This window comes from Sceloporus occidentalis, unplaced genomic scaffold (genome assembly GCF_023333645.1).
Source record: "Sceloporus occidentalis isolate IW3139 unplaced genomic scaffold, rSceOcc1.0.p SCAF_5, whole genome shotgun sequence".
Classification (NCBI taxonomy): domain Eukaryota; kingdom Metazoa; phylum Chordata; class Lepidosauria; order Squamata; family Phrynosomatidae; genus Sceloporus; species Sceloporus occidentalis.
Window position 1 is genome coordinate 57,982,832 of NW_028316985.1, and position 15,447 is coordinate 57,998,278.

The following is a 15,447-nucleotide window of genomic DNA, read 5'->3' on the forward strand; positions in this document are numbered from 1 at the left end:
AGTTATATGCCTGCATCTAAAGTAGACTCTAGTCTACAAAAGCTCATGCTACCAACTTCTCTCTTTCGGTTAGTGCATAAAAAACCCACTGGGTCACCGCTGTCTCAGCCTCAGAAGATGACCATGGCAATCACCCGCTGAAGAAACTTGCCAAGAAACCCTGGTGATAGTGATAGGTAGCCATGTTGGCCATATATATAGCAAAGTACAATAAAGTCCCAAATCCACCAAACAGCTATTTCTTTACGCATCCAACCAAACTGCACAAAATAAAAAAGGTAAGCTTTGCTTCATCAGGCTTTGCCTGGGGGTTCCTGGCAAGTTTCTTTAGAGAGCATTTGCTATGGCCAGCCTCTGAGGCTGAGAGAGTGTGACCCAGTGGAGTGTTCATGCCGGAGAAGGAAATTGGTGATCTCCAGAGTCATAGTCCAGGACTCAAAGCACTGCACCCCACTGGCTCTCTGGTGACGGTTGCTACCCCATAAGTTATCCCAGCAAGAGAGCAAGTGTGACATAGTGGTTGGAGCGTTGGACTACGACTCTGGCAACCAGGGTTTGATTCCTAGCTCAGCCATGAAACCCGCTGCATAACCTTGGGCAAGTCACAACCTCTCAGCCTCAGGGGTGGGCAATGGCAAGCCTCTTCTGACCAAATCTTCAAGTTGCTTCTGACTTTCCGCAAACCTAAGACAAACCTATTGCAGGGTGGTTTTTTTTGGCAAGTTTCTTCAGAGGGGGTTCGCCATGGCCATCCTCTGAGGCTGAGAGAGTGTGACCCTGTGCGTTTTTTTAATGCACAAAACGCATGAGGCAAGCTTTCGAAGCTCCAGACTTATAGCAAAGTTGTTGGCCATAGTGTACAAAAGTACAATCGAGTCCCAAGTCCACCCAAAACAGTGATCCCTTTCATGTGGGCAACCCAAATGCACAAAATGCAAGCTTTGGAAGCTCCACTGGCTGCTTGATTGGGCTTTGCTGAAGGAGAAATAGCACATTGGGTTTCTTGGCAAGTTCCTTCAGAGGGGGCTTGCCGTGGCCCTCCTCTGAGGCTGAGAGAGTGTGACCCTGTGTATGGGGGGGTTAAGCACAAGATGCAAAAGGAGGCAAGCTTTCGAGGCTCTGCTGGCTTCTTCTTCTTCGTCAGGGGAAGTTTGCCTGTGGGTTGCCTGCCTCCCGGGGCCCTGGCTGGCTGGGGCTGCTGGGGGGGGGGCGTTGTGGTCGTGGTCTGGGGCTGGTCTCCCTCCCTCTGCTCCCTGAAGGGCTCGCCCCTTTCTCTGGAGTCCCGCTCCCAAGCAAGAGGCAAGCCCACCTCTGGCGGCTGCAGCAAGAAGGAGCAGCAGCAGCAAGAGGAGCAGCAAGAGCAGCCCCCTCCAGAGCCCAGCAGGAGAGAAAGGAACCCAGGCTCCCCAGGAAGGAAGGCTGTGGCGTGGCTCCCTGGTTGCCCCGGAGGAGAGCGAGAGCGAGAGCGAGAGCGAGAGGAATGGCCGGAGGGGGCAGCCCGGGGCCCCCGGGGACTGGGGCGCTGCTGCTGGGGCTCTGCTGCGGAGCGCTCGCCCTCCTGGCCTCGGGGAGCCTGCCTCCTGCGCGCCCCTCGCCGGCCCCCGAGGGCTCCCTCTACCTCTGGATCGAGGCAGCCCAAGCCCGCGTCCTCATCGGTAAGCCAGGCCAGGAGCAGCAGGAGCAGGAGGGCTAGTCCCTCTCGGCGGGGACTCTGCAGCTCCCTGATGCTGCTGCTACTGCTCTCCGCTTGGGAAGCTCCTGGTTGGGAAGTCCCTTCTGGGAGGAGGGGGCAGGTCCAGCTGCCAGGGCTCCGGAGGCTCCCCATCATCAGCCCCAGCCTCTGCCGACCCAGCAGCCCCGCAGCAGGCCAAGGCAAGCAGGCAGGCAGGTGCCCCTCCTCGGGGGAACAGGGTCCGGCGCACGCAGTCCTCCTGCTGGCCCCAGAGCAGCCCTGGCTGCAGGGGTTAAGGTCAAGGCAAGCCTCTGCCCTTCAGAGACTTCTAGCCACGGAATACTAACGCCCTTAGAATGAGGGGACTTCTAGTCATGGGATACTTCTAGCCTTGTAGAATACAGTAACCTCAGGCCATGGAATACTTGGAAACCCCTTTGGGGCAAGACTTCCAGGGCATAGCTCTTGTAGGTCTGCAGAATCAGTCTGCAAAGGGGCTTTGTTGCAGCTTTTGAGACTCCCTGAAAGAGAAAAGGGGGTAGTATGAGCTTTCCTAGACTTGAACCTACTTCCTCAGATGGTGCATGAGCTTCCATAGACTTGAGCCCACTTGTTTAGATGTGTGAAGTCGGTAGTATGAGCTTTCAGAGACATGAACCTCAAACCTCAGATTCCTCAGATGCTAGCATGAGCTTTCATAGTCTTGAGCCCACTTCCTCAGAGGCCTGAGCTAGCATGAGCTTTCTGAAACTTGAACCAACTGCCTGAGAGGCATGGGAAGTTGGTAGTATGACCTTTTGTAGACTTGAGACCACGCTCTCAGATGCATGAAAGGTTGGTAGCAAGAGCTTTCATAGACTTGAATCTACTTCCTCAAATGGTAGCATGAGCTACTACCATCAAGTCTACAAAAGCTCATGCTATCAACTTCTTTCTTTCCATTAGTCTCAAAGGTGCTCCAAGATCCCTTTCCACTTAGGGCAAGTCATACTCGCTTGGCCCCAAAGGATGGTGATGGCAAACCTCCTCTGAAGAAACTTGCCAAGAGAAGCCCATTGTCTTAGGGTCATCAGAAATTACTTGAAGGCACACAACAACAAATGTTTTTGGCTTCAACTCCCAGAGAGATTGGAACCTAAGTTTTATGTCACCTTTAGCTTTAACAAACAAAACAGCAGAAATCAAGGGGTGAAAATAATTATATGGGGCGACGGGGTGCCAAAATATTTCTTGCCTATCGTGGCCAAATACCTAGAGCCGGCCCTGTGCTTGAGCAGTACATCTCCAGAGTCATAGTCTGGTGCTGAAACCACTACACCACACTGGCTCTCTGGTGAAGGTTGCTACTCAGTAAATTACCCAGTAGAGAGAGTCAGTGTGGCTTGAGTGTTGGACTACACCACTAGCAACCAGGGTTCAGTTCCCAGCTCAGCTATGAAATCCACTTGGGTAAGTCATATGCTCTCAGCTTCAAGGGAAGGCAATGATAAACTGCCTCTGAACAAATCTTGCCAAGAACCCAGCTCCCATCATAGAGGCCCTTAGGGTTGCCATAACTCAGAAATGACTTGAAGCAATAAGAACAAGAAAATTACTTAAGAACTTACAGTAAGAACTCTGCCCTCTCTCCTGAATTTTGAGATACTGAAAATGATTCATGCCTTTTCTTTGCTGTGTTCTCAGTCCCTCTGCTAACTTTGCTTTCTCCCATCTTTGAATGTCAGAAATGTATTTCTAGATGCTCAATTGAAGTTTTAAGCAACTACTGTACAGTGCTAGAAATTTGAAGACTGAAGGAAAATGTCATGGAGAGAATTGGGGGGAAGGGGGCATTACTTTCATATGACCCTGTTTGCCAAGTCAGTTCTGGGATTATAGGAGTTGCAGTCCCCCAAAAAGTAACTAATGTCATGTGGTTAAAATGGTGAGATTGGCTGTTGTGAGTTATACCTGTGGCTGCCAAATTGAATGGGGTTTAAAAAGCAATGTTTGTTTATTAATTACATTTATAATAACCTGTCTTATTAAGGCAGCATACTTGCTCCACATTTCTTTCTCAAAAAGCAAATATTTGAGGTAGGTCAGGTTGAGGCTGTGTGTGTGAGAGAGAGAGAGAGAGAGAGAGAGAGAGAATGACTCCACTTGGATCCTTCAACAAATTTCATAGTCCAGTCAGGATCAGAACCTGGATCCCTCAATTCCTTTTCCCATATTCTAACCACTACACCAAACTGACTTTGGAAGACAGAGCCATCAGTGGCTGCTGGTATATTTGTGGGAGGGAGGTAATATATCAACTTTAGGCTCAGAGGCAGCATGCCTCTCAGTACTAATTCCTGAAGAACCTGAGGGCAGAGAGGTAGGCATCTGGTTGGGTTGACTGCTCTATGTGAAGAGAATGCTGACAGATCCAACATAGCATTTCTGCTTTTGCATCCTGCTGTTCAAGTTGTGTTTAGAGGGCAGTCAAGTGTATTTTTCTTGGAAGCTGGTGCATTGCTGACATTATAAAAGAGTTGGAGCATCTTCATGAACCTCACCTCCAACAAGTCTCAGTCTCTCACACACACATACATATACACATACACACACACACACATGAATGTACATGTGCATATGTAGCTGCTCCCAAATTTTACTTTTCTATAAACTTCCAAAAATCCGGAATAAAAATCCCCCAAAGCGAGAAATCTTCACTTTCTCCAGATTTCCAGAAATAGAAGCTAAGGTTTGTCAACATCACAAAGGGAGAAATGTTGAGTGGGTTCTCCCCCACCTCCTCATTCATCATTTGAACAGAAATCTGAAATACTCCAAAATCCAGAATTGTCTGCATGACTGGCTGAGATAGTGACACCTTTGCTTCTGATGGTTCTGTGTACATAAACTTTGTTTCATATCCCAAATTATTTAAAATATTGTGTATAAAACTATGTCCAGGCTATATGCCCAAGGTGTATACAAACCATAAATGAATTCCGTATTTACACTTGAATTCCATCTCCAAGAGATCTCATTAAGTATATGCAAATATTCCAAATCCAAAAGTCTAAAATGCAGAACACTTCTGGTCTCAAGCATTTTGAATAGGGGAAACTCAACCTGTATATAAGCTTCCTGTATATAAGCTTTACCCAAAGTTTAAATTCTTATATGTACTTTTTAAAATGAAAGTGAGTCGGAAAGAAGAAATACAATTGGCCCTCCATATTCATGGATTTAACCATCTATGGCTTGAAAATATTCCACAAATACATAAATTCCAAAAAGCAAAGCTTGATTTTGCTATTTTATATAAGGGATACAATTTTACAAAGCCACTGTATTTAATAGGACTTGAGCATACAGGATTTTGGTATCCACATGGGGTCCTAGAACCAAACCCCAGCAGATACTGTGTCAAGGAGGCCATGTTTTTCACACAAGAAGGCGCTTCTGAGTACAGAGCTTAGATAAATTACGTTTGGGCCCCCAAAGTCCCAGAACGCATCTGTCAGTAAGCCAAGCCTATAGCCACACCGGCTGGGGTATTCTGGGAATTAAAGTCTTAAAAAGTAACTCTTCCAAACTCTATGAAGTGCAAGGGAAAATTTTAAAAAACACGGCAGGAATGGGAATCATGCAGTTTTGATATGCTGTTGGACTACAAGTTCCACTACTCCTAGCCAGCATAGGCAGTGGTGATGGATGCTGGGCATTATAGTGCAGCAATGTCTGTAATGCTACATGATTCCCACCTGCTTTTGTAATGGCTGTAAGATTTTTTTTTCATGCACCATTCAAGTTGGTACATGTGCTTTTCACACACAAGGATATGTAAACAGTGCCACTGGGCGGAGGGATAAAGAATGATAATTCTCCCATAGGTCTCTCATATAGTGTCCATCTGCCAAAGCCAGTTGTAGTTTTGTCACCTGCATATGGGTGGCAGAATATGTTTGTGTGCAGTTGTCATGTGTGACCACTGACATGGTTTGCACGTGTTTTTTTCTTCCTTCTGGATTAATGCTTTCTGTGTAGGAAGCAGGAGCAGCCCCTCTCTGAGGGGAAGCCTGCATGTTTGTCTTCCTGTGAAAACTCCTCAGGGTAAAAACTTTTGCTTTTCATCCTACGTTTTGGATTTAATCTCCCACCTGTTTTGAGTTAATTGGTTTTGTTTTACAGGCTTTGAAGAGGATATTTTGATCGTCTCAGAGGGGAAGATGGCCCCATTCACTCATGATTTCAGAAAAGCTCAACAACGGATGCCAGCTATTCCAGTCAATATTCACTCCATGAATTTCACCTGGCAAGCAACTGGAAGGGTAGGTAGGGTCTGAGGAAGGGAGTGAGAGGTGGAACTGGTGGGCCGTGGGGAGTGGGCTGGGAGAGGGGGAAGGCTAGCAATATGTTGAACTGGAGCAAATATTTAGTTTATCCATAAATTCATGGAAAATATTCCAGAGGTGTGCCAGAAAGTTGCTACAAAGTGGTGGCTTGAATAATCTGTTATGAGAAATATTAATAAATCATGTCTATGCCAGGCAAAAGGTAAACAGCGCTCCTTCTCTCTCTTTCTTTCTCTCTCTTCCTCTTCAATGCCACTCTGTTCCTATACCAGCAAATGGTTCTTAATCTACTTCAGAAAATTTCATCAGGTGGAATGCCATATGGAAGGTAGTTGAAACTGAATATGGTATACAATGCACACAGTTTATTTGATATACTGTACATACACTTTGTTTAAGCTACATCTAAGGCCCACTGTTCATCCTGTGAGCTCAAGGTGCTGTACACTGATGTCTTCCTCCCTGCCTAGCCCTCGCAACACACCTCTGAGTTTGAGACAGGCCAGACTGAGTCTCATTGACCCTAGATAACTCAGAAAAGTGATGGCTCCATAGGAACCTGAGTCTGGGTTCTCCAAGTCCCATCCCAGGGTCCAGCCACTATACTAAGGGTGGGCTGAGTCGGGCCCTGATTCTGTGGCCCTCGACCTCCTGGAGATCTCCTATGCCTAAAGAGTGAATAATGTTAAACAGTGTAGCCTGCAGGAGTAGCAATTTACTTTTTAAATAGGTTGTAAGACACTCCCCTCCCTAGACTATTTAATGTTTACAAAAGCATGCTAGTTTTTCAAAACCAAAAGTGGGATCTCTGGCCATGTCCTTTATTTATTTGTATGTTTCTTAGCCATCTGTGTGGTCTATCCAGATTCCCAAGATCAGAAAATTGGCTCCTGGGACCATTGCAGTTGCCAAACCCTGCACTTCACCATACTAGCTCTCAGGAAGGAACGTACATTTGGGAAGGAAGGATTAGACGGCGAGTACAGCTGAAAGAGTCATCTTGAGGATGAAAGAATATTTCAACAGATGAAACACTGAGGGATCAAGGATGCATGAGATAACTTACAAGGAAGATGATAAGTTACTATTCTTACACTTTATATACAGCATTCCATTCTTGAAAGCATTTCTTTATGAGATCCACCCAATGAATTAAGGGTACAGATTAGTTCATAGATATTAGTTCAATCATCCTTGCCATAGGCATGTAAAATATGAGGAGTTGCCATAGGACAGTGCCTCATGACTCACAGTCCCTGGGAACTGTGTTGGAACTGGGAAAGTCTTCTGCCTTGGAAGTCCTCTGTCTTGGAACCACTTCTAACACTGCGCTAAATGACTTTATATAAGGCAAATAGCTGTGAAATCTCTTACTAATCCCCATTACAGATCTGGGCCTGAGCCTATAAAATTTTGGCTTACTCAAAGCCACTTCATGATAAATATTAGGAAGTAAGACTTGCTATCTTCATTGGGATGTACTCATTGGAAAGGGTCCATACAATCAGCCTTGGACAGTAGTCTTAAATGTCTGTGTCCTTATTTGTGGTGTAGGCAAAGTAGTATCCATAAATTAAAATTGTCACCTTCAGTCTTTATTGTAATCTGTCTCTATCCTAGATCCATGCTGGTCCATGAGAAAAGGGGGTAAAAACTAGTTTGATAAAACTTGAATTAGGTTCTAGAACAGTGCTATCTGGTGGTCATATGCCACTATTGGGACAAAGAAGCAGTCTACCTGGGATACAGAATTATCATAACCATCACTAAGATTTCATTCTCCATCAATCCCCATGTCTTCCTCCTCCTTAAGCACTGTCTCATACCACTGCTCTTAACAAGGATGATCTATGTGTAACCTTATGTTAAGTAATACCTTTTGACATGCCATTGTCCACCAACCTACAGTAAATGATAACAACAATATGGTTCTAAAATATAATGAAATCCCCGTAAACATATAAGTGCCTTTGTTGAAAAACTGTGGAGAGTTTTTTCTTCTTTAACATGATGAGACTCGGATTCTGTAACAAAATCACTTATGAGACATAAGATACAAAAGGGTGGCATCACTTTTAAGAAACTCTAAAGCTTAAATAATTATGTGACATTTTGTAATTATAAATTGTAAATTTTATATTTGTACCTAGAGAACTGCAATGAAAATTCTATGCAGGAATAGTTTGGGAATGGTTTGGTTTGGTTTGGTACTATGTTCAAATGATGGAGCATTACTATTGAGCTTCTATTTAGGGAATCTTTATAGAAATGCCTGTCATGGCAAGAGTTTAACAAACACACACACGTGCATTTTGACCCACTAAGGATATATTACACTATAGAAATAATGCAGTTTGATACCGCTTTAACTGCTGCAACGCCATTCTATGGAATTCTGGGTAGTTTTCTAAGGTAACAGTATACTTTGGCAGAAAATATGAATAATCTTGTAAAACTACAAATCCCAGGGTTTGATAGGATGGAGGGACAGCACTTAAAGTGATGTCAAATTGCCATATTTCTATAGTATAGATATCCATGAGACCATGTGGTGATTCCAGATCAAAGCTGCGTGGGCTTAGAACAGGTTTGGGGAAACAGATATTTCCTGTTGAGACTGGATTTTGGTGCTGTATCACATTCTTAAAACAATTCATACAAAGCAGTATTTGTAATGATCCATATCAGTTCCATTGAAATGAATGGGATAAATTGCAGCACAATCCTATATAAGCAATACTGAGCTCAGTAATAATAATAAATAAAAATTTTATTTATATTTTCCACCTCTCCCTGCGGATCGAGGCGGGATTACATCAATAAAATAGTAAAATACCAGTATAAAAATATAGATAATAAAACACGAACAATATAATTTTAAATTAAAACATCATCTGAACAACCAGAAACATCAAAAAACTTATCATTATAACCAGAGTAGAGCATTTTATCTTAAAATCTCCTATAAGAAGTCAGGTGGGTAAGCCCGCTGGAAGAGATCCGTCTTAAAAGCCTTCTTAAAGGCATCTAAGGTGGTAATAAAACAGATCTCTTCCAGTAAAATATTCCATAATGTGGGGGCTATGAGAAGTTTTTGTTAGCCTGGACTTATGGTGTTCAGTACAGTACAGTAGTACTAGCTCCTTGGGAAGTAGGTACATGCTTACACTCTCAGTCCTTAAGCCACATTCCTTTTAGTAGATCTAAAGCATTAATAACTAAAAGACAACATTAAAGCATACATGCTTATTTAGAGGTAAAATCAGCTGTGTTCAGTGATTATTCCACCCATGGATAATGGGGCCCAAAGGAACATTTTCCATAACTAGGTAAATACATTCTTTAAATTAAAGTTGATGATATGATATCCTTTCAGTTGTGTCCACCTAAACATTAGGAAAAACATCCTGTCAATAAGAGCTGTATGCTACCTCAGAGTGTAGTGGACTTTCCTTCTTTTTAAGGTTTTTAAGCAGAGGCTGGATCGCCATCTGTCAGGGGTGCTTTGATGGTGTATTCCTCCATGGCAAGGGGTTGGCCTGGATGGGCATTGTGGTCTCTTCCAACTCTGTGTTTCTGTGTAGGCTGCAGTCCTACCCAACGATAGCCCTTATTCTTGTGCAGGACAGGGCGTGGGGTCACCCTTTCATGGCTGCATGTGTCAACACTTGGACTGTGACTGCCAGTATTTGTGTCTCTATAGTGTTTTCACTACAGTTGGGCCCGGTACAGATGGGTGAAAAGTGCCAGTCTGTGGGTGGGGTGAGGGCCAAGCGTCCCCACACTCACAACCCTACCCAGGTGCCATAATTGCTCACCCCCATTCATACAGGGCACGCAGCGATGACGTCCACATGCTGCAGCATCCAAACAGTGCCACACTGTGCAGATGTCATCGTTGTGCATGAGCTGTGCCAATGGCACCCAGCGCGCAGCACAAAAAGAACCCGCCAGCAGCAGGTTCTTTTTAGGCCTCGCGGAGGCCGCAGCGTTTGCTCCATCTGGGCCAGAAAGGGGTGGCGTCACATCGCTCCTTCCTGCCCGTCTGTACCGGGCCTTAGTAAGAAAGTAGGGTACTGTTTGTACATCACATTAAATAAGGCTCAGACTTTTTTGGAACATGTGTGTCATATGAATTTTTTAAGAGAATAAAGCATATTTTTTCTTAGCATTGCTTTTCACCTATTTATTATAAAGTGCCCCCCTCTCTCGCGAGAACAAAGCTATTTATTTTGTAAAAATTTGGTTTGGTTGCCATGGGTGGCCTTGTTGTTATGTCCTCATATGCTCCGTCCCCAGAGGATGGAAAATTATTTGGAGGGGGCAGGCTGCCGTTGTCAAAATCCACCAACCAACTGGTTGTACTGGCTAAGGAATTCTGGAAATTGTAATAAAAAAGGTAACTTGCCTGAGGACTGAGGACTGCCCCTCCCTCTTCCCATTCTTGATGTAATATTTGGAATTTTTATTATTTTAATATGGTCCCAACAAATCTATCACATTTGTATGGGTTACCTTTTGTCTCCAGCAAGATGAGCTGATAGCTACTGAGAAAAAATGTTCCACTTCATGTTAACATGTGTTTTCTGGCTCTGGGCATTTGGGTACTGTGAAATACCCTTGTTTCTGTGTCCACGAACACTCTCATGACATGGGGCACCTATACACCTTTGCAAAATGTTGGAATTCATATAAGGCTTCAGAAAATAGCTCAGTTTAAGGCATTGAATGGATTGTTGTTGTTGTTGCTGCTGCTGATGCTGCTGTTTTAATATGCCTGTGTGAAGATTAATAGAACACACATATACAAAGTTGACACAAGCTTTGTCAAGCAATACTATACTCATTTTCATTGTGACTGAACAATTTTTTAAATAGAAGCCCAAAATCCAGTTATTGCTCCGCATGCTTTTCTTCAATAGAAACAAAAGCCATCTGTGCACCTATTGCCTTCTTTCTGCCCAAAGTGTTGTGTCTTCAAGTTGCCTGTCAACTTATGGTGATGCCATGAATTTCATAAGGTTATCTTAGGCAAAGAATACTCAAAAATGGTTTTGCCAGTTCCTTCCTCTGAAATATAGCATACAGCACCAGGTATTTGTTGCCAGTCTACCATTCAAGTACTAACCAGAGCTGACCCTACTTAGCTTCCAAATTAGCAGGATCTGGTGCTTTTAGTGTATTTGGGCCCTTCTGTCATTCATGTCTACGATGTATGCCTTCAAATTATTTCTGACTTATGGTGACTCTAAGGCAAAGCTATCATGGGGTTTTCTTGGCAAGATTTGTTCAGAGGAGGCTTGTCATTGCCTTCCCCTGTGGCCAACAGCATGTGACTTGTCCAAGGTCACCCAGTGGGTTTCTGGCCAAGCAGGAATCAAACCCTGGTCTCCAGAGTCATGTCCAATGCTCAAACCACTAGGAGCACCAAAAATTAAGATGGACTTGATGGAAAATAACTAGCAAGTAGTTCTTTAAAATATAGCATTCCAAAGCTGTGGTATCCATCCAGCTGTTGGTGTCCATCAGGTGCCATGGCTTAAGCATAAGCTGTTTGACTATGGTAAATCTTTGTGTTTAGCCATATAGGTAATTGAGAGGAAGGTCCCATTTCCAGCTTTACTGTGCGGTTCCTATCCTTTTACCATCTTGACCACCCATAATAGCAGAAGGTTTGTCAAGTTCTGGAGAGCCACCCACCTGGGCCAAGAGTATGACAGGATCTATTGTTTCCCTTTTAGCTTTGCATCTCTCCTTTTATGATTAAATGAAGATAGAAAAGCATATCATGACAACTGATATTTAAATTGTGTTTAAAAGGGCAGGTGTGCAGGAAGAGGAATGTATGCTAATAGCTAACCTCTCTTAGTCTGAGAATAGGGATGGGAACCATGTGGCCCCTCAGATGTTGCTAAACTGCAGCTTCCAGCATTTTTCACAATTAGCTATGCTGGTTAGGGCTGCTGGGAACTGTAATCCAATAGCATCTGGAGGAACATACGATTCCCAGTCCCCAAGGATAAGAACAAGTTTTCCAGCTACCACCACTCATGTTAAGATGCTGTGACAAAAGTGGGATTCAGTCCAACTAGTCTTTCAAAATAACTGCGGAATGAACGTAGATGAAATGTATTTGGCATCAATTTTGTTACATTCATTTTGCAACCATGCTTTCATTCATAATGCATCAAGCAGATCACATTTTCCTCAATTGTTCATGATTAATTTTTATACTTTTATCCTAGGCAATAACCACATACAACAATTTTACAAAATCCTCAGCCTATGTTTGGTTTGAAGTTGTGCATAATCCACTTACTATGCTGAGTAGTATATTCACTATATTTTCCAGACCCCAAACAGGAGAAAGATCTTTTCTAACTTCAGTTGCAATATGGAATGTGGATAGGCTTATGGGCACAATTAAAAAGAAAAGAAGGGAATCCTCATATCAAAAGTAAAGCTCTGAACATTTAATATTTAGAAGCTGCTGTGCTGTGGTATTTTGCATCTCGGTGTTGTGGACATGCCACTGGAGATCAAAGACTCATGCTGTAGAGATCCCACTTCATTTAGTAAGGCACGCATGTGCCAGCCATCTGTTGTAGCTGCTGACAGAAAACAGCAGCAAATTTCTGAAACTTTTGCCAAAAAAGCTTTATTACTCAGCAGAGATGAGTTACAAGGTACCTTATAAGCTACATCTGGATTGCGTAGACATTTACATGGCATATATGTAAACTACAAAATTGTTCTTTCTTTTGTTTTTCCTTTCTTCTCAGCAGCACAAACATTTGGCAAATAATGTCCTCAATGGGCTTTATTCTTTTAGTGAGGTGCTTCCACCAAAAAAAGAGAAGTTGCTTTTAAACTGTTTTTCTATGTTAGTAATATTGGGATTTCAGAACCTACATCCATGGGAGTTAATGGGAATGGTCAGATAGTGCATGTGGTTGGTTATGATGCTACAGCTACTGCCGATTCCTGTGCTTGGCAAGGATCTGACCTCTGCAAGGAGAAACCCCCCAGTACTTGGAATACTTAGGACTGCCAGAGTGGTGAGCATCAATGGAGGCAGTTCTGATGGGCTTCAAAGACTTTTAAGGTACCTTTTTGATGGAATGTTTTGCATTCTTTCTGTTCAGTACACCAATGAACAGAAAGAATGCCAGGGCCAAACCAAGATGTATTTCCCACCTGGAGCAGAGTAGGAATTGCCCACTCCAGCACCAAATCAAGTAGTGTAGGTTCTAAAACTAAGGCGGGTTACAGACCGCCATAAAGTACGCGCTCTGCACGTACTAGGGTTAGGAAGGGCTGTATTAGGGTTAGGAAGGGTCTTACCTTCCTCATGGCCCTTCTTCCTAGTACGCGTGGAGCGCGTCCTTAATGGCAGCGCCCATCCACATGGACGCCGCCATTTTGACGTCTTGGACGCATAGTGTCCAGACGTGTTGCGGCGGAAGTGATGTCGCGAGGGCGCGCTTCGCCCCTCGCGGCACCACTTCCACGTTTTGAAAAGGAGCGCCATTTCGGAGCTCCTTTTTCACTGCGCCGGGAAGCCTCGCGGTCTGGCCGCTGGGGATTCCCTCTGCAGCGAATGGCGGCGGCGTGAAAACGGCCGCTTGAGGGCGGTCTGTAACCCACCCAAGTTTTTCTGACATAGGAGGCAGAAAAATCCTGTGAGTAGCCCTTACCATCGCTGGCAGTTGAACAGCAAATTAAATAACTAACAATTTGCCTTTTGTAGTGGCTGCCTCACTGCCTCATGGTAGGGCTGTGCCTGACAGCAGGATAGGGCTGTGCCTGTGATTCTTGTGGCACCACCTCAGTGTCTTCACCTACAGAAGAGCCAGGAATACTCAATAGTGCCTTGCCATTGCCCTCCTCTTAAATTTAGCATATAGCACCTGGTATTTCCTGGTGGTCTTCCATCAGCATATTTGCCAGGGCTGACCCGGCTTGGAATCTTGTCTCTTCAGGGTAATTAGGCCCCAAATTTGCCATATTGGGCCTAAATATGGTGTGACTAAAAACTGGAGGAAATAAATGGGGTATCAGGAAATATTTTTTCTGACTATCCTTCCTACACAGAACTATCCCTTAGTTAGCCCTCTGTTGGTATTAGATCTCAATACCTGCATGAAACAGCAAGTTTCACCATTATGCTCATTCAGAGATCTAATGTCAAATTTACCCATATAGCAGCACATAATCTTAACCAAGTGGTAATCAAACTTTTTACCCTTCGGATCCCCCTTTACATCTACATGCAGATGTCATGTCCCCACCATTCAACATAGTATATGAATAGAAATATTCTGTTTATTTAGTGTGCATATTTTCATTTTCATATTCACATATATTCATATTTTAACATGTTATAAGGGATGAACATCATTCAAATTAGAAATTTTATTTAAGTAAATTCAATATTTAACTCAATGCATGTGTAAATTTTACACAGAAAAAAGTGTGGGAAGAGGAGAAGGAGGGATCAAAATCTCAAAGTCTTGTGCCCCCCTTGAGCAACTCTCACATGCCTCCTGGGGGTCCTGCCCCACCATTTGAGAACCATGGTATTAGCATACAAATCAGTCAAAATTCGTTGAACTAAAATAGACTCACAGATCAATCACTTGCACAAGAGTCACTGCTGTTTGGCAAATCAGTATTCCTCTAAAAGGAAGAAGACTGTTTGACAGGTTGCTTTCCCAAGTTTTAAGCAAGACTTTGAAAAATTATTTTTTACTAAAACCCCAAAATATCCTAGCCAACATGCCACTGTCCATGTAGACTGTAGGGATTCTGGAATGTATAGTCCAAAAAAGATAAACTTTCCATGCTCTAATATTATTTTTGGTGTCCTTCAAGCTCTGGGTTTTTTAGCATTGCATATTTTTATCCCAATTAATATGGGTCAAGTAAATCCTGTTTACATTTATAGCAGAGTAAAACAAATGGGAGGCGGGCTACTGGATATTTGGGGAAGGTATAGGGCAAGTGTGGGAATCATGCACCTGTCCAAGAACTATTGGAATACAGTCCTCATCTGCTTTAGCCATCATAGCCAATGGTGAGGAATGATGGGTGCTGCAGTCCAACAGCAACTGTGGAGGGACTCATGCTCCCTACCCCAGACATAAAAGTTTATCGCACAGTGTTCTGGCAACGTTCTGGATACTAAATGAGAACAGAACGGAACGCATTTTATTGCACAGCTGGGTTCCCGTCCAGATCCCAATTGGTGTTCAAAGTGTCCCTCGCCCGTCCCAGAGTGAGAATTGTTAAAAAGGGTTCTCAGTTGGCAGGAACATTTTTGGACCGTTTCAGGTGATTTCAGTGTGATAAGCCAACCAATTCTCAACCCATGCTTGTGTTCTGATTGGCTAGGACAATTTCCTGCCCTCCTGTCCTAGAACGTCTACAATCTCTACTGTTCCTCGA

At 43.7% G+C, this 15,447-nt stretch overlaps 1 protein-coding gene across 1 annotated transcript in view; it reads left to right on the plus strand.

The window, feature by feature from the left end:
- Window positions 1–1,369: 1,369 nt before the first annotated feature.
- LOC149312210 (wnt inhibitory factor 1-like) overlaps window positions 1,370–15,447 on the plus strand; it is a 51,679-nt gene continuing 37,601 nt past the window's right edge. Inside the window, exons 1-2 of the mRNA XM_089526819.1 lie at window positions 1,370–1,655; window positions 5,837–5,976. Coding sequence (XP_089382945.1) covers window positions 1,481–1,655; window positions 5,837–5,976 — 315 coding nt within the window. The 5' untranslated portion in view covers window positions 1,370–1,480. The remainder of the gene's footprint in view (window positions 1,656–5,836; window positions 5,977–15,447) is intronic.